At 37.6% G+C, this 19,918-nt stretch overlaps 1 protein-coding gene across 3 annotated transcripts; it reads left to right on the top strand.

Moving 5' to 3' along the window:
• The first annotated feature begins 272 nt into the window (after positions 1-272).
• Positions 273-19,492, top strand: LOC104421579 (ADP-ribosylation factor GTPase-activating protein AGD4). 3 transcript variants are annotated; one of them, XM_010033573.3, is made up of 19 exons: positions 273-444; positions 991-1,067; positions 2,274-2,374; positions 3,063-3,133; positions 4,889-4,951; positions 5,933-5,977; positions 8,608-8,673; positions 9,010-9,057; positions 9,170-9,265; positions 9,369-9,410; positions 10,742-10,951; positions 12,605-12,730; positions 13,149-13,367; positions 14,242-14,328; positions 14,407-14,661; positions 15,527-15,648; positions 17,088-17,175; positions 17,908-18,347; positions 18,821-19,492. In XM_010033573.3, exons 1-19 carry the CDS (start codon positions 397-399, stop codon positions 18,933-18,935), a joined length of 2,319 nt encoding a protein of 772 aa, XP_010031875.2. In that variant the 5' UTR covers positions 273-396; the 3' UTR covers positions 18,936-19,492. The 3 variants fall into 3 exon arrangements, with proteins under 3 accessions (XP_010031875.2, XP_010031874.2, XP_039159405.1); XM_010033572.3 differs by having other exon boundaries at positions 274-444; positions 12,599-12,730; XM_039303471.1 differs by lacking the exons at positions 273-444; positions 991-1,067; positions 2,274-2,374; ... (1 more) ...; positions 4,889-4,951; positions 5,933-5,977 and having other exon boundaries at positions 9,162-9,265.
• Positions 19,493-19,918: the final 426 nt, after the last annotated feature.

Below are 19,918 nucleotides of genomic sequence, written 5' to 3'. Positions count from 1 at the left end.
CGTTCTCACTCATGTCGAGCAGGAGGATTCGAATGCGTAAATGATGCAAAGAGAACTTTTTACGGCTCGGGGATTGCGCGGCGATGTTTTTCCTTTTTGTCGTATCGGTCGGTGCGCGCGGCGATGTTTGACCGGTGCTTTCCACCGCGTGCTCGCCAGAAGAAGACGACACTGCATTGTGGTCTCCCGATGGCAACGACAACGACAGCAGACACCCCCCCCCAAAAAAAAAAAAAAAAAAACCAAAAGAAAAAAAAAAAAAAAAAAAAAGAAACAAAATCCATCATCTTCCTCCCTCCTCTGACGTCGCTCCGATTCCAATCTCTGCACAGCTCCTCGAACTCAGATCTCAGTCTCCCTCTGCTCCACCAGCACTCGCGGAGAGAGGCAGAGAAGATGGCGGCATTCACGAAGCTCGAGGACTCGCCCATGTTCCACAAGCAGGTCGGTCGTCTCGCTCGCTCGCTCTGTCGTCGTCGTCGTCGTCGTCGTCGTTCCTCTTCCTCTCTCTTTTTCTCTCGATTTCGATTTCGATTTCGACTTCGATTTCGATTCGATTCGATTCGTCGTCCTCCTCGCGCTCGCGGGCGGAGACCATCGCGCGACCTCGACGGAGCAATCTGTGTGCTTACTCGATGCATTTGGGGAGTAGGTGGATTGCTTCCTCCGTCTTTCGTTTTCGTTTGCGCTGTTCCTTTTATGCGATGAAGTCATGCCCGGTCGCGTCTTTTGAGGCTTGCTGTTTTGGTCCGTACTTTTGCCAAGTTTCGCGGCACCGTTTCGGTCCCTGTCGGCTCGGCTGATTTTGATTGGTTTCGCATGTCGAGGTTTTGATGTTGCTCTTTATAAGACTCGTGCGCGACTTGCTTTTTTGTTCTCCTGACATTTGGATTATCCGCTCGGCGATTCGGCAGTTAAATTCTGGTTCCTCTGTAGAAGTCTTGACGTTATGCTAATTCGTGGCACTGTGCTCAAATGGGCAAAAAACAGATCTTTTCTCTGGAACAGATGGCGGAGGAGTTGAAAGAGCGCTGCCAGCATTTATACAGAGGCTCCACGAAATTTGTGTAAGTGGTTTATACCGTGCCATTCCTTTCTTTTTTTCCCAGTTGTGCAAGTGCATGGCGGACTGGCTCGTAAACGAATTGGAATGCTCAGGTCAATTCCCTGTTTGCAATGCTAAGGTCCTTACTGATTAGTCTACATAGTGTTTCTATCGCCTTGTCCATCGGATAGCAAACTTTTTTTGGTGAGAATTTAATAATGTATAGTTCACCAGTGGTACTTCAGTATGAGGATGCTTATGTGCTTTTGAATGAAAAGTACATCCTGTCATATCTGCTACTGTATGCTATGGACTCCCCTGCAGTACTATGCTCTCTCTCCTTGCTTCCCCTGCCTCCAAAATATGCGGGCAATAGTCTGTTCTTGCTATCTCTGTGGAATACAGTACCAGCTCTACGATCTTTCATGTATGACCAGGAAAAACTTACTTACTGTGCCTAGGAGCTTTGTTGGTTCCGCAAAACTTACTTCGTGGCACTTTTCTCTATATATTCTTTAACGCTAGTGGGTTGTTAAGTGGTGATTGCTTGTAATTGGCCTGGGAATCGTATGATTAATTGGCCCCATGGAGTATCTTCAATAGATGTGATTATGTGGCCTCACTGAGGGATTTGGATTTTCAGCTGCTTTGATTTACCTTTTATTGCTGAAACATCAGGGGAGAAACTGTTATTCTATAGTAGTTACTAGAGAGGTTGTGCAGTATCAACTAGAAATTTCAAATATCAGCTTTTAGGAGGATTTGGCTTTTGGTTTATAATCTTCTGACAGACATGATAATTGCATTGTCTTTTGTTCTGTCATTTCAAAAACACTATGCTGGTATTGTAGAGCTCCGCTTGGCAATAAAAGTGGTTGATGAAAACCTTCTAAGTAATTAGTCAATGTTATTTAAACCTCCAACATGTTTTGATGGAAATCAGTGCATATTTTGATAGAACTGGGGTCGTCATGCATTTTCATTAAACGTGACAGCTGTCATGGCAATCTGCCTTATTTTCTGGCTTTCCCTCATGTATGAACTGGATTTAGAAGTCCTAAATATATCACATCCACCATTTTGGTAATCTAACTGTGTAAAGTACCTTACCTGGAACCTCCATGACGTTTCTAATGTTATTCTCAAATCAAACTTGCCCTCCCACATGTTTGCTCAAAGCTAGAGTAATAGGCCGTGCATTAGATTAATGTTTAATGTGCTCTTTCAGGGCATCTCTTGGAGAAGCATGTAATGCAGACACAACATTCGCAGATTCCTTGGAAGCATTTGGTGGTGGTCAGGATGATCCAGTTAGTGTATCAATAGGAGGTTATTAATATAAGTCCGAGCAATTTTCTGCTTTACTTCATCAAGTGAACCATTTAAAACCCAAATCCCCATCATATTTTTGCTTATATTTCTGTTTGTTGAATTTTGAGATGTACAATAACAACTCCAGTCTTGTTGTGGTTAATTAAAAATGGTGCTTGTATTTGCAATATCTGCTTGTTTCCAGAATGGCTCTTTTTAAATGGGTATGTTGTAGTTGATTGCTGTTAAAAAAGAATTAAAAAGTCCTTATGCATTTAGTGTTCACACTATGTACCTTAAAACTAATGAAGTTGAGCATGCTACCTTCTCATACAATTAATCATAGGAATGAGACGTGACGACTGTATGAGGACATACAACATCATGTACTTGATTAGACTAACGGAGTTGTTTTTCCATTTATTCTATGAATCCCGTGGTCACATTGTCATCTCTGATACAACTGGCATGGTGGGATATGACAATAAGCAAATGTGTTAGTATGGAGTGGCGAAGCTAGTGCTTTGTTCAGACTACTTGCTTTATTTATTTTCCCCAACACTAGAGTTTGGTCAGTCCTTTATTCTAGGTTTCTTCTGCTGAATTTTTCATCAAAACAAATGAAGTAGATCAACTGGTAAAATCCCTGTTCCAGATGGTTTTGAAGGAGATATTCAATTTTTGTTCCATCCTCTACTTGTCTCAGGTCCTGTCATATCCAAGTTCATATCAGCATTTCACGAGCTTGCTTCTTACAAAGAGCTTTTGCGTTCTCAGGTAATTGCTTGTGTTGCATCTAGTAAGATAGCTTAATGTGTTGTAATAGATAGCATTTCTCATACTACTAAGAAAGACAGCTTTGAAGGATGATTCTTTCTGTCAGCAAAACTGAAAGTTTCACTAAAGAGGCACGAAGAAGGTGCTGACTCATGTTCAGAAGAAAAAGTCAATAAAAATAGAGATAATATCTTATTTTTGTTGAGGTATTTCAACAACGAAAATTTTTCATTATGCCAAATGTCTGAAGCTTTAAACTGTCTATCCCAGAAAAAAATTGTTAAGACTTCTGAATTTGCAAACTAGCATAATTGCGAGAGTAATAGCAGAGATGAACTCTTTTCTCCTTGGAGGTTTGTGCCTTGCCAGGCCCAAATCTCTTGCTCCATTGAAGTTGTCATAGCATAGTTCATCCCTTCAGAAGCGTGAGATGTAGTCCAAAACTGTCATGTCTCAGAGCAGGGCAGAAAGATTTGAGGCACCGCTTTCTGTTCCCTTCTCTATAAAACTTAATGGCTTGCAAAGCTCGGCACCTGCTTTTACGGACAGTTCTCCAAGGTGAAAATCCATCCCCACATTCTTTCCCACTGAGAGAGAGGGCACCGCTTTCTGTTCCCTTCTCTATAAAACTTAATGGCTTGCAAAGCTCGGCACCTGCTTTTACGGACAGTTCTCCAAGGTGAAAATCCATCCCCACATTCTTTCCCACTGAGAGAGAGAGAGAGAGAGAGAGAGAGAGAGAGAGAGAGAGAGAGAGAGATTTCCATTGGAAACTTTTTTTTTTTCCAAACCTCCAAGGAAAATCTGGTCTATAACACAGAATTGGTATTTGCCAAGTTCTGTAGAAAGATTGCTTTCCTTTCTTACCTTGCCTTGAACCTTTGACCTTGAGGGTGAATATCTTGAGATAGATTTCACTATGGAATCACTGCTTTAGTCCTATGAAATAGGATAATGTCCTTTCCATGTGGAAGAAATTCAGGATATGTCACGCTCTTTCATGCCAAAAGTGAGTTCTCCTCTCATCCCAGCTTAAATATCATATGGCTTTGGAAGTCCCTTCAAACTTCTCGAATTGATCAAATTTCCCTGTACTGTAAGGTATTTGCCTGCCTTTTCAAGCCCATGTAACTCATTCTATGCTGATTGGCCAGCACCATCTTTTGCAGAACATGATTTCTTCATTTTTGATAGTTTTTTGGTGTTCTCAATAGCATCAAATCACTTTTGCTTAATGAAGAGAGGTGGGTAGAGAAAAAAAAAAACAAGAGGTAGGGTTATCAGAGGCTGAGGAAGAGCAGAGAGTAGCTGGGAGAGAGAGAAAACCCTGTGAGGCAATGCGGGTGATGTCTGAGATGTGACTGATGGTGACACTAGGTTACTTAATTCATCATCATCAGTTATTGATGTAGTCTTCATCTTCCCCCCAGTTGTTTCTTATCCAAGCACAGAGCATAAGTGGGTGCATGAAGAAGCCAAGTGCATTAGTGATCAATACAAATGCATGGCCGCTAGTCAGTAACCATTTTATAATGGGGGTCTATACATTAAGCATAGATCTAAATGGCTTTTTATTGGTCTTCTGTCATTATCTGCATGCTATATCTATTCTGGAGCTTTTGTATAGCAATATCCACATCATGGTGATTGGAGGCCAATTTCAGTTGCTTGAAATAGCTTATCAGAATTTGATGTGATATAATTTATGGTTGGAAAAAAATGAAAGGTTGGATATAATATAAAGTTTCTTTATAGGTGGAGCATGTATTGGTTGATCGCTTGACGCACTTTATAAATGTGGATATGCAAGAGGCGAAGGTATAAATTTTTTTCTGGTGCATCCTTTCTTGTTTAAATTTTTCTGTAGAAGGGAATTATGGTTGGAAGGGAGGGGGTGCTGACCCATGCACGATATCAGATGTAAAATAGTCATTAACATCTTATTGAAAATTGGTTGACTCTTACACTTTTTGTTATAGTGAAAACTTGCTTGTGGATGTAAATGCCTTCTTCGACGTTGTAGAGATTAGTCTTGTAACCGAGCTCTTTTTGGGTTCATGAGCTCTTCTTATCTGTGGGTTTGCACTCCCTTGGTGCCCTGTAGTAATTTATCCTTTTTTTTTTTGGTAAATGTAAGATATATTGAGCTTTAAACCAACTATACAAAAGATCCGGCTCCAAAAATTTTCACTCATAGTGACAACATGTCAGAATGAGTGGAAGGGAGCCGAAGTAAAAGAAAGCCAGCCGCAACACTGCAGCAAACCTAACAAAGCAACAGCCAAAAGGACAGGCAGAACAAACAACAAAAGATCCACCCCTATATTAAATAATAAAAAGCCAAATACAGTCAACGAAATGCACAAGAGAGCTACCATTAACTAAAAGCTGCTCAGTGAATCACGAATATGGAGCTTAAAGCCATTTATGTAGATGAAGAGAAGATCTAGCACTGGTCTTTCCAAACATTTCCTGTTGCTTTTGTTTAAAATATGCATCCCCATGGGACTGTACAATGTTGTTTGCTACTCTTATGCTCATCGCCGAAAACCTTTCTATCCCCAAAATGTGTTCGAGTCTTCGGTTCTCATTAACAATATGAAAAGTGGTGCCATTTGAATTTATTTGCACTTAGTAGACAGGTTTACTTTTGATATGTCAAATTAAACATTACAGTTACATCTCATTACCATTGTTCATCCAGAGGTTTACTTTTATTGTATAAGGATGTGAGACACCAGTTGCAATGAAACTTTTATGCTCTTGCTTATGTTGCTTGCATGTGCAATTGTTTCACAGGAATCACGACGGCGCTTTGACAAAGCTGGATACTCTTATGATCAGGTATTGAGATTTGACTATTTATAAATTTCAAAAGTCTCGTTACTATAATGTCAATTTTTGTAATTGCCTCTCTCTTTCTCTCCCTCTTTCACACGCACCTATGGGCGTGCATGCATGCACACATCCATGTGAAACACCCTACCTGACCAGCCTGCTTTACGTGAAAAATAGCAGCATGATTGTGTTCCAACAAATCTGATCATTTCTCAAATAATATGATGCTGCTTATCTGTGAATGATGCACGGCAAATGCTGAGACTTAAATTAGAAAAGCTCTTGATATTGTGGAAAATTTTATATTAGAAAAACTAGGAAACAAAATAGTGATTATGAAATGACTGGATAACTAATATGATCTAATTAGATTTGTAAAAACAGAACCAAAATAAGGGCTAAATTAGGAAGAATTCAATCTAGAATAAAGATAAAAATTCTAGGGTTGGAGAAACAATAACGTCGAATGAAAAGGACACTAAGTAACATAAGGAAAAAACTAAATAAAAGAGAGGAACAATTAAACCAGGAGAATACAAAATTATTCAGATTTAGACTTAAAAAGTAGGGAAAAGAACACTTTAATCCCTAATACCTGACCATTCTGTATAGCTTGGTCCCCAATATTTAAGCCTAAGCTTTTTTCCCCCGAAGTTTCATTTGTGTGGGATGTGATTGTTGGACATGACAAAAGTTCTGAGGGTATTCTTGGGTTATCTTTTGACTCTCTGTATTGATTATGACCTATGTAATTATGATGTCAACTCTCTGTTAAGTTTTGTTGCCCAGATCTGACAAAAACGATAGTCTAAGACTTAAATGAAAGTTTAAAGACTAAAACCTCATTTTCTAAAATCAGAGACCAAACTCTGAAAACATGGTCAAATTTTCAAGATCACGTAAACAGTATTCCTTATCATTAAACCTAGAAATTACAGTTATAACTCAGGATTAAACCTGCAATCTGCATTGAATTGAAGATGGAAGTCTTTTCATGCCATACTTAAAGAAAACATTTGCAGTTTGGCATCATAAATGAAAATGAGGTCTTAGACTATAAATTTAGGAGTTTAAAAACTTGAATTTATTTAATGCAAAATGGTTTACATGAAGTTGCTGGGTATCTGAATACTTTTTAATTTGAAATTTTAGATACTCGACTACTCACAAGCTATTCAATTGTTAGTAGCAACTTATAATTAGTATTGGAGCTCAAGTCAAAGTTGCTAGGTGGGGACGTTGTTGGTTGTAGAATAGATTTTCCTTTAAAGCTATTTGGAAAATGAGGGTTTCGACAAGAGTTTCTTTTCTCGCTTGGGAAGCTACTTGGGAACGAATCATTCCTTACAACAAAGATGCAAGTACCAGTTCGTAGGTGTTTCCTCTGCAAAATGGAGGCAGAGACCATGTTTTTCCGGGAAGCTACTTGGGAACGAATCATTCCTTACAACAAAGATGCAAAGTACCAGTTCGTAGGTGTTTCCTCTGCAAAATGGAGGCAGAGATCATGTTTTTTCTCCTTCTTTATTTTTTTGAATGAGTGGTTTGGAGCCATGCCTGTTGGGTTATCTTGGGTTGTTGGAGGTTCTATCAAGCTAGAACTATGGGCCTGACAGGGCATTCACTTACAGGGCAACAAGAAACGAAGGATTACCTCAATTCCTCTCAGTTTTTTGGTTGATTTGGAAGCAGAATAAGAGAGCTTTTGATGGAGAGTAGTCCTTCGTTTTATTAATGGAAAATTGGCTTAAATTTATACCCCTTTTATGAAGTGGAAACTTGCGTATGGATGTAAATGCTTTGGTTGATATAATAGATGCTTTGTCCTCTTGGTTCTGTGAGCTCTTTTGTATATGGATTTGCACCTAGTTGATCTTTTTACCCTTAAAAAGAGTTATGCTAAGGCTTATTTGTGACTCTCTCTCATTTGTGCATCCAAGGGGGTGACTCACGGATCCCTTGCAGCGCTCAAAGTCCCTGCTAGTGGGACACACGAGCCTGCGTGTTTTATGAGTTGTACTGTGGTGACTTTTTGAGCATCTTGCATAGTTAATGTGGTCTATCACTTCTCAGGGATAGTTATCGATAAAGAATTGTGCATAGATATAACTTTTGGGTGACAAGATGTTGTATACATCAGCATTTGGCCTAAACATTTCAAAGAGGTTCCTCTGAAGGTTATGTTGAATTTGGGTGTTATTATGGCCTAGGTACTTGTGGTGTTATTAGGGACCAAGCCATTGCCATGGACCTAATGTAGGTGGTCTTGAGTCTTGTCGGTTATTTGGTATATTTTGAGGTCCATAATTCATGATAGAATAGTAGCACTACACAAACTATGAAAAACAGTAGGAATCTATGCTATTATACTTCACTGTCCAAAAAAGGTGATTACTGTCAATGGATGTATCATGTATTGGTCAGTCCTTCACTCTTTGCCTCTCTTTTTCTCATTTAGTTTGGAGCTTAGCTTGTTGTTGTGGTTTTATAAGAAGGAACTGATGGTGCATAGAAAGCCATCATATTGAAACAACAATCTAATTTAGATATCTTATATATAGATGCCTTCTATTCTCTTTCTATAAATCTGTTCTCATCGTCATTAAATTTTGGGTTCTGTATATTCTAATTGGCAGGCCCGTGAAAAGTTTGTATCTTTGAAGAGGAGTACAAGAGGAGACATTGTTGCTGAACTAGAAGAGGTAATTCTTGATATAGGATCTTTGATATCCCTGAATTGTTCATCCTGCTTATCATGTATCACATTAAATGTGAGAATGTCTAGCACTTTGTCTTGTTGATACAAAAGAGGAAAAAAGGGAAATATCGAATACTTAATTTTTTCAAATCAATCTGGAAGAATTCTTGGGCGTCCCTCCCTTTCTGAAAGGCTTTCTGTCTCCATTTGTTGTCATTTTTGTTGTCGATACGAGTGATCTTATTTCTTGTGGAGATGGTCTCTTTCAACTTTTGGTCAAATGATCTATTAATTGGATTACTGCGGTAATGGTATTTATTACATTTCTTAGCGATGACAGGATCTACATAACTCTAAATCTGCATTTGAGAGAAGCCGCTTCAATCTAGTAAGTTTATTGTATATAATCTTCATTTGTTTTGTTTCTACTTGGAAATTATCTTGTTCGGTCAATGTTATTGCTTCTGATCGTTATTCTATCATTGTTTCAAGGAATGCAGGTGAGTGCGCTCATGAATATTGAAGCGAAAAAGAAGTATGAATTTTTGGAATCTATAAGTGCAATCATGGATGTGCATCTGAGATATTTCAAGCAGGTTTACTTCTTCAGCTTTTGTGGGCTGCTTCTTGTTTTTCCTGTATGCCATGTTTTGAACATCACTCGTTGGCATTCATTCTTTTGTGCTGTTCATGCTTCAGGGTTATGAGTTATTGAGTCAATTGGAGCCATTTATCCACCAGGTACAGTCACAATTGAAACTCGATCAAAATCTGATTATATTCCCCAATTGTGCCTTCATATGAATAGGAAGTTTTGTGGCTTGTCTATCATCTTCAAATGGCTTTGCATAGGTGACAATGCCTTGTGAAATGGGGTCTTTGTCCATCAAAATTGTTTACCCTACAGATCTGCTGATGAAAATGGCAAATGCCAAACTCATCCTTGAGTGTAGCATATTCAAAATAATAGTACCACTGTAACCATCTCCATCCAAATGATCTTTCCTAGCCATTTATCTTACGTTATTCAAATATTTTATTTTGATTATAGATTGAAGTATAGAGTCATAAGCATGTTGTTATGTACAACTACGTTTAACAGCTGCCAATATGAGATCATGTCATGACCAAAGATGGTTCATTGACTGGCATTGGGCCTTCCCCCTTGTAGCTTTTGGTTTAGAGATGGTAATTCAATCATTATAGGTTGGCTTTGTTATGCAACATAGATCCAGAGATGCGTGTGGAAGAAATAAAGAATGGTTTTAAAAAGGGGGAGGAAATAAGGGGATCTATGTCTACTCTTGGTGCTTTCTTGAATCTATCCTTTTGTAATCTAAACGTTGTTGTGTGGCATTCACCTGTAGATCCATATTTAAAAACTCAAGAGAAAAAGAGAGAAATGTGAGTTAAACTAAGCACAATCCAAAATGGGGAGTACAAAAACCAAGGATTGAGTGTCAATGATTTTTGAGCTAAAGTATTTATTGGGTGGCTAAAAGGTAAAAGCTTTTTTTTTTCCTGGAAGAATAGGGAAAAACAATCTAGACAAGTGATTCTTGTAGTTAATTCCAACTAGTTGTTGTGTCTATTCTTGAGTCTGCCAAATGCTTCATTTGGAGCCTACTAGTTTATTGCCTTAAAGCTATTTTCACTACATTGCTGCCCTGCCATTCTCTTTAAACCTAAGATTACCAATGCTACAATCTTTCCCTTGAGAACCCTTTTCTGCACAACTTAGAAAACTCTCTGGTCTTTTTCTAGAAGGCAGGATGACGTAGAACCTTAGCCCTCAGGTTAGTTCACAAATTTTGTAGTAATATTATTGCGAAGAACGCATTACAGGCAGAAGTTCAAAAAGAGTCTCCTTTGACTTATTTATCTTTGGTGATGTGCTGAACTTCAAAGAAACTGGAGGAACTATGAGGAGTATACTCAAATTCGGAAGTGAGGGCTTACAATTGTAGATGAATGCAATGGCCAAAAGTCAACTTTTCTCGTTTCTATAGATATGTTCCCATGTTATAAACAGAGATGTTAATGGATGAAATGATGGCTCCCTCTAAAATCAGGTATTGACATATGCTCAACAATCAAAAGAGATGGCTAATGTGGAACAAGACAGACTTGCAAAAAGGATTCAGGAATTTCGTACCCAAGCTGAATTGGACTCCTTACGCGCTTCAAGTGGTATTGAACCCCCTGATGTTAGCACGAATGCTACTGGTGCAAATTCTTACAGAGACATTGAAACAATCACGACATCTACCAGAGGTGGAGAGGTAATCCAATTGCCTTGTTCAGTATGTACATTTGTTCATGTGTTCTCATGATTTTGTGTAATGTATGTTGTTGACTAAGTTGATATGTATGTGAGCATGTGATTGTGAGCTACTAATACTGTGTTAATGCTAATGATAGATTTTGACTAATCCTAAGAGATACTGAATAAAGGAATGTTATTTTGATGGGCTTGTCATGTAAGTTTGGAGGTTGAAGATCTACTGTCAAATTATTAATTAATTAAATCGAGTTTCTTCCCCTCACGTTTAAATTTATTGCATGCAGCAATTAAATCTAAAGATAAAGCAAGGCTGTTGATTGATGCTTAACTTCAGCATTTGAAATCTACTTCTCATAGCTGGAGCTTGCAACCACGTTGTTGGCAAATTCATTGTTTTTGTATAAATTTTCACGTTTATTTCCAATTACAAAAGACCGGTATGCTGCATGATGAATTTGTTAATAGCCATTAAAGTATCTCTCATCGCTTGTTTGTGGGTTTTTGGTGGCTTGCAAGCTGAAGCCTTTGTGTTGGATATTCTAACAACAGCCAACATTTCACTCAGCCAAGTGGGATATCATGTTATGGCAGTTTTATTTCTGTATTGATATGCTGAATATGGGAATCAATCAGACTGCTGTGGGTTGTGCATGTTGCATTACATGAAGTGGGGAAATGATAGAAAACAGGTTTCTGTTCTTAAATTTTGTATAGGGGTGGCTTCCCCTCCGACTGTCATTTTGTATAGGGTTAGTACCCGCATAGTACCAATTTTAATAGAATGTTGTTTATCCTTCAGATACAAAAAGGAAAGAGTTTTTCAGAATTTTTTTGTCTGAACCATCTCAGAAGGCATTTCCAATCCAAGCTTTTGCCATCTCTATTTGAAACCATATACCGATGTAACATCTTGAATTTGCTAATAAGCTTGCCCTTAATTGTACTAACAAGATAAGGGCTCAAAGCAAAACCTCTTCTTATCATTATACAAAAAGCTTATTGTCCCTTTGTGTGTACTTGCATTAGTACAGTTCTGATTCTAATTTGCATTTCCTCTATAGTGTGAATTGTGCGACAGATTCCCACTTCAACTTCCTCTAAGAGAACATCTCTGAAACACCATTATACGCTTTTATCATTAGAGTTGGCTGCTGCTTCAAAGCTTTTGGCATCTTTCAGAAAGGTCTGAACAAAGGGACTGTCTGCCCAACTACAGAGAAACTTTATCCTGAGGATTTTGTCCCTTATGATCTTTCTTCACCATTTTAGCTAATAAGGAGCAGATCCAGTGTTAGCAGGGCGAGGAAGAAAACTGTCCACATTCATATCTACTTTTCAAGTAGTCACTCTCCATGGTCCCTGTATGATGTTACTTATTGAACACTGGATAAATAATTATATTTTCTTATCTACTTATCTTATAGGTTTCTTGATCAATAATGCTTCAGATAATTATCAATTAAATGTTAGTTATCAATGACGCTTCAGATAATTATCAATGAAATGTAAGTCGATTGAAGATTGTGATGCTTGGTATAATATAATTGTTACCATTGAAATCTTCTCTGATGTCATCAGGGAACATTCCTGAAGAAATATTGACTGGGGAAGATCCACGTTACTCATTTGAGTTCGTTTTTTCCAGGTCCAGACTATCAAGCAGGGATATTTGTTGAAAAGGTCGTCAAGTTTGAGAGGTGATTGGAAAAGGAGATTTTTTGTCCTTGACAACCTTGGGACTTTGTATTACTACAGAAATAAAAGTTCCAAATCAGTGGTACGTCTGTGGCATTGTGAGTTTGAAACATCAGTCTAGCATTATATTTTTGACTTGCCACCAATCACATTTTTACCAGGTTTTGGTTTGATGCAAATTTTCTTAAGTTAAAAAATAGATTTAATTTTTCAATATAAATCTCCTAGCCTGTTACTGCAGAGTTCATTGATAAGGAGAAAGTTCAGTGTAGCTTTCCATGTTTTACAATCAAAATTGGTAGAACAAGTCAATAGGTGTCAGAATTACACATTTCATCTTGTCAGAATCCTTGGAAGTTGAAAATAATCAGATATTCAATTGGATAATCTACGGCTTTATTGCTGATTGGTTGATTTACTACAATGCGTACAAGCTCATGGGAGATATGTTGAAATCAGATACCTATCATTGCCGACATTTTTCATGTGTTCTGTTCCAGGGCACTCAATCACATCATTCCAGCTTGTCAGCTGAACATAACAGCAGCGTTTTCAGCATATTTCTTTCAAAGCACAATAGAGGTTCATCTTTTGGAGAAGAAACTCTTGGTTACCGTATTCTTGATCTTCATACGTCCACAATAAAGATTGATGCAGAGGACACAGATCTACGACTTTGCTTCAGAATAATTTCTCCATCAAAAAGCTTCACACTGCAGGTGGGGCAATTGATCAGCCTACAGCCTATCAACTAGGCTAATTATTCATAACTTCTATGTGTGATTCAACCTGTAAATTAGCATGTCTTTTTGCATTACTCAACTCATATGTTCTGTTGGCATGAGCGAACTGCATTACAAAATTTGGCCTGTTGATTATTAAAGTGTACCCCTGCACTCTATAGATTACCTTGTCTGATGGTATGAAACTGGATCTAATTCATTAATAGGGGAAAATGCTATCAGTTATTCTTGTATAGGACCATTATGAGGTTGGATTGAATTGTCAGCCATGTAGTATCTGAAAGATTAGGTCAGAGATTGTTTATGTGTAATTGTTGTTTTGGCAGAATTATTTGTTGACCGAGTAACTAATGATGAGTCGAAGAAGAGTAAATCTTACCAAATTAGTGGATGAAATACTTCGAATTGTGAATAGGACTATCAAGACTAGATGAACTCATAAAAGGTCAAAGATTTAACTTTGTTTTTGGGCGGGGGGAGAGAGAGAGAGCCCAAGTTGCTTGTGGAGTGGGACTTGGTGGTACTGGTTGTAGTTATTTAAATTTTAAGGATATTAGTTTCCATAAGACGTCTACCACATATTCATATGTATTTAGGAATAAAGTAGTTATCCAGAATCCGACATCTACACCTTTTCAATAGGAGGCGCTTGGTAGACATTGAGAAAGGCTGGTAATGGTCTGAAATCTAAGTACTGTTTTCTTAGTTTTCATGTATCTTTCATACTAGTTGTATTGCTCTAGTTGTTCCTGTACTTGCTTTTTTACTCTTTAATAATTCATGTAGTTTTTGCCTTACCAAAAGGAAGACATCTAAGAATTTTCTACCATTATCTTACTTTTTTTTTCAGGCTGAAAATGAAGCAGACAGGATGGACTGGGTAAACAAAATCAAGGGAGCAATTGCTTCTCTTTTCAATTCACATTTTCTTCAACAGGTTTGTCCCTTTCAAAAGGTTTTCCACTTTTTAAATATAGAGCTGCTGCTAAAGACAAGTTAAATTTGTTTCCTGCAGCCAAATTTTAGTGCAACTACTAAGAACAGTGCTTCTCATGGTTTGAGATCAGCAGACGCAAATAATAGCTCCAAAGATATGATCAAGCTCGATGGACAAGATTCTGTAGCTAAGATTCTAAGGAGTATACCTGGAAATGACTTTTGTGCAGAATGTGGTTCACCTGAACCAGATTGGGCCTCTCTCAACCTTGGTATTTTATTATGCATCAAATGCTCTGGTGTCCACCGCAATTTTGGTGTTCATATCTCCAAGGTTCACTCCTTTTGAAACTCAAAAGCTTGGGTTAAATATTTATCCACCCTTATGTATAGTGCCCATTGAAATTTTCTGTTCCTAAAGCAAAAACCCATGTGATGGACGATCATGATGTTTTCACTAACCATAGATGCTTGCTGTGGCAGCTTCATTTCTAGTGCAGTCGTTATTAGAGCTTAATTATCATAAGCTTGTCATGTTTTCATTGATTGGTGCTCATCTTACCCCTTCAATTTGCAGATTAGAATAATGGGAGTGCCAACATGGTTGTGCATTCTTATGTTCTTGGTCTATTCATTTTGAAGTACTTCTTTGTTGATTGATTTGCCTTTTTGGAGGAGCAAATGTTTTTGACTTAATAGTTGAACCATGGGTGCAAAAACTCCTGCCACTTGATTGTTTTGTTTTACAAAGCTGTGGTTCCCTCTCTTGCAAAATGAGTATTCTTTATGTTCCTCCATTTGTTAGACTGTCAAGTAATTATTCACTGGAGATGGGGAATAATTTACTTGAGAATTAACGGGTGAGGTGGCAATTGGATATAAGTAAGATACGTTGCATTGTGAAGTACAGATTTAGCATTGAGAACATTTGTGCAGGACCATTTCAGTGTAGACTGCCTTTCAAACATGCCTTATTCTATCTGTACGCTGTCTTAAATAAATCATACTAAGAGCAGAAAAATCTATTCATTTGCATGTGACTGTATATATGTACTTTTGGTTATGCATATTGTAACCCTATACATGACGTTTTGACTTTTAGTTTAGTGTGACTAGTTTCCACCAGTTATGGGTAGCCTGCATCTTAGGTTGCTGGCAAAATGAAATAATTTGAAGGGTCTCATTTTGATATACTGCAGGTTCGATCTCTAACTTTAGATGTCAAAGTGTGGGAAACTACTGTTTTGGATCTATTCCATGCATTGGGCAACAGTTACTGCAACTCTTTATGGGAGGGACTGCTACAAGATGAAACAGTAAAGTAAGATCTTTTTCTGATTAATTTAAAAGCTCACTGTTGGATGATCTCCTGAGTTTTTGAGTGCTAGTCATGTGGCTGTGGGGTGCTGCTGGCGTAGATTAGTTGGATTTTGAAGTCTTTGTTCGGCAATAACTTAACTACCTAATGGCATTTAGGAAAATTCAACTTGTTTCCATGGAAAAGAAGGTACTCTGTTGATAGTCTAATTTGTATGTTCAATTCCTGCTCAAACATTCAAGAATCCCTTGAACAAATGCCCGACAGAAAATTTTCTTAGGAAAGCCATGTATCAGACCACAATCATGTGGTTGAATTATCCTAGAAGATGTAAGATTTTCCTTGTTTAAAGCAAGAAATAATTGTATCCTCACTTTGGAGCAATGTGGACATTGTCTAGGTGTAGATAATTTTAGTCTAAACACTGCAGTTCGCTGATGTAATTCATGGTAATCTGCAGTGTAATATTTATATAGAGAAGTAAATTTGTCTATTGTTTACAAAAATAAATTTCTTATGAAAATAAGATAAATTAGATAAATTGAGTTCTTCCTTTTCTTCCTTAATTTTTTTTTAGTTTGTCTTTTGCTTCTTAATTTTTGTATGTCATTTGTCAAGATGTATAGATGTTCTCCACTTCGTCTCCCTTCTCTTTTTATTTTGTTTCCCTGATGCACAATTGTGCATCCAAGAATTACTCTTTTCTTTTCTTGCAGCTCTCACAATTTGGCTTTTATTTAACATTGAACAGTTGGAATCTTTCAAAACATATTAATGTAACATCTAGATTCATAGATGATTTTCATAATTTTTTCTAACTTAAAACATTTCCCTTTCTTTTTTAAATTTTGGAGAGAAAGCAAGTTTTGCATTTTTAATCAGAACAAAACTTGGATGTTGCCAATAACTATGCAACATGAAGCTTTATTAGCATGGACAAAAGAAGAACGTCTTGTTCTATCTCCAAACACTTGACTTTATTGAAAAAAGCAGACTACTGGGCTGTACAGCATTGAAATAACCCATGCTGTATTCCCATGATTAGCTTGAGCAACCTTCATCAAAGAGTAATGTATTTGAAACTTCATCACTAACTTTCTAATCTTTTTAGCGTTTGGACCCAAAAAAAAAAAATCTTTTTAGGATACTGGCCCTCGAGCATCCTGTACAGAGAAGCTATCATAAAAAGTAGATGATCCAGTGATTGATAAGCTTAAAAAGTGTCCAATATCCTTGCATATGGATAATTTTGTGATGCTTCTTCTATTAGCTGGACTTGCCTACTGCTTCAGTAGACACTTGATGAGTGATCCGCATATCATAAGGGTTTCATTTTTTTGGGGGGGTTTGGTGTTATTTATTGACTATAGTGATAACTTAATTGGTTTGTCTAGCAGTTCTTGATCTTTATTATTTCTATTTGAATGTGAAATCCTCTGCAGAGAAGTGTCGGATGGTGCTGTCCCCTCAATGAGTAAACCTTGCCCAGATGACGCAGTATCTCATAAGGAGAAGTACATCCACGCTAAGGTACTAGTTACTTTATATTTCGATCAACCTATGCAGATAGTATAAGGATGGACTTAGCATCAGTTTAATGTTAAGTTCTTGAAAGTTACAATTAGTTTTTAAATTTAAGGTGATAGCATCTTTAATGCATTCTCTGAATTTATGTTGGATCTTTATCCACATCCAATTCTGCATATGACAATTATTGATATGTTTGTTAGTAGTTCAGACTTAGTTGTGGGGTGTCATTCATGTCTTTTACAGCCTCTTTCACTATTTTATGTGCAGGGCTTAATACAATAGTAAGGATTTGTACTTTTAATTTTAATTCAGATTTTTATCTTATTCATCGTGTGTTTCTGATTAATTTAAAAGCTTTCAGATTCCACTCTTTCAGATTTATTAGCTCTTAAGCTTTTCTTCTTCTTCTTGCTTTTTTTAATTATTTGATTAAATAGACAAGCCACATATTTACATATGATATTGTCCTCAGAGACTGTCTCAACACCTTTAGATAAAAAGAAAAGTCTGGAGGTTAAATATGTTTCATTGATGCGTCTTAATATTCATGTCATTTATGGCTAACTTTTAGCTGGAACAATATATATATGTACGTACGGATGTGCGTACGTATGTACGTATGTATGTGCAATATCCATAGCAATTGCTTGCTTGCATCCTTCATTGTGTTGGCTAAATACTGTACATAATCTGGAAGTTGCAATATGAATTCATTTTTGTTCTTATTTTTAGTATGTAGAAAAGCTGTTCATTGTCAGAGACTCTGAATCATCTGGGAGTTTGCATGCCAAGAGTATCTGGCAATCAGTCAAGAACAACGATTTGCAAGATGTATATCGGCTTGTGGTGACATCAGATATGAATATTGTTAATACCATTTTTGATGAAGTCGATGGGACTGAGTCCTATCACAACTTCGATTCAAATTCAATCGACATAAATCAGAATGATCCAGCTAACTGCCTGCAAATGAAAGATCCCAGAGAACCAGCAAATTGTCTTCAAGGTTGTTCGCTATTGCATTTGGCATGTCATCAAGGCAATCCAGTGATGCTTGAGTTGCTGCTGCAATTTGGTGCTGATATAAATATGCGAGATTACCATGGAAGGACTCCTTTGCACCACTGCATATCCATGGGAAACAACTCATTAGCAAAGTTTCTTCTCAAAAGGTAATTCAATCTCATATCGATTTGTGTGTAGAAAATTTGATGCAGGCTGCACGACCTAGCTATAAAAAGTCTTCCTGATTTTCCTAGAAATTCTGATGCTCCTCCAAATTTACAATGATCATACGAGGATGCCTTTTCTCACAAGACAAAGATAAAAGACAAAATCATTTTGCTCTTCACAACTTATCACAAAGGTTGCCCATAAATTTGGATCAGAATAATGCCAGATTTGGAAAGTCATTTCGTCAGGCAAAGGATTGTTCACCATTCTCAAGCATCTTGAACTGTCTTGTTGAATCTCACTAGATCACCTTGTAGTAGTGGAGCTTCAATTTTAATATCAGCTGGAAATAGTTGATGGCCTTATTATTTGTGGCATCTTTTGAGGGAACTGAAGGCTAAATGAGAGAAACTGGGTTTGATTTGTTGTTCTATTCAACTAGCGTGGATTAACTAGTGTGTTCGTTGTGCAGAGGAGCACGGCCATCTATCAAGGATGGCGGGGGACTCAGTGCCCTGGAAAGAGCAATGGAGATGGGAGCAATTACTGATGAGGACTTATTCATTTTGCTCGCTGAATGCGAGTGACACTACTTTCTTTGTTCGGCGTGTTGTACCTTTAACGTCGATTTATCTGCTGGAAAAGAGGACTGGACAATATTCATGGAATTTTTAGCCAAAACATAGGGGGCATCGTCTGATTCAGAGTGATGTGCAATAGGATGAAATCGAGTGGAGCAACCTACGCCTTAACCTTGTCCCTTGCAGTATTCTCCCCTCGATTTGCACGCTGCCTGGGAATATTCGACTTGGCTTGATATTTATGAAATGGAGGAAATAGAAAAGTGCTTGATTGGTGGTCAATTATGAGGGCTTACTGTGAAGAAGGTTGAAATATTTGAGCGTCTGTAATAACATGGTGTCTTGATGGCATGGTTTTCTGTAGCGGCAATCTGGTTGTTGACGTTTAGATGCTTTATCTGATACCATAGGAGATTAAAGCTGTTGATATAGACAATATAGCAGTTCTGATGCCGGTGGAAAAAACTGTACCAGTACTTGACCTTTTAATTGATTTCTGTATGACCTGTAACGCTGTAGCTGTTTTCGGTCAGAATACACTTCGAAGAGATTTAAACCCTGCATCAAATTATACTTAGGAAGGTGGCCTAATCCACATGGCCAACTTGTTTAGGCGATCACCACTGTCTGTTCTTACTACGGGCGAAAAGGCAGCTGTTTCTTAAGCAAGAAGACGTCTCTCCTCTCGCACTGTTTGATTTCGTTACAATTTGGTATTTTGGAGGGGGAGAAGAAGTGAGTTCCGATTTACAACTCGGAGAAACCAATGCGTACCGAAGGCTTATCTTTGTCTTTGCTTGGGTTACATGTTGAAAACTTATCAAAGAAAAGGAAAATGAACGACGACATTGTGGTGAAAGCTGCCAAGATAGCACATCCCCATCCGTGCAAGCTCGTTGAGGAAGTTTAAATACGAGGTGGTAGCCAATTCTTAGTTTTCACTAAGACCTTTTACCTGGCCAAAAAAAGGAAATAAGAGATAGTGATGT

This window comes from Eucalyptus grandis, chromosome 10, assembly GCF_016545825.1.
Source record: "Eucalyptus grandis isolate ANBG69807.140 chromosome 10, ASM1654582v1, whole genome shotgun sequence".
In the NCBI taxonomy this organism is placed as follows: Eukaryota; Viridiplantae; Streptophyta; class Magnoliopsida; order Myrtales; family Myrtaceae; genus Eucalyptus; species Eucalyptus grandis.
Note: the sequence above shows the minus strand (reverse complement) of the source record. Positions and strands in the feature narration are given on the sequence as shown.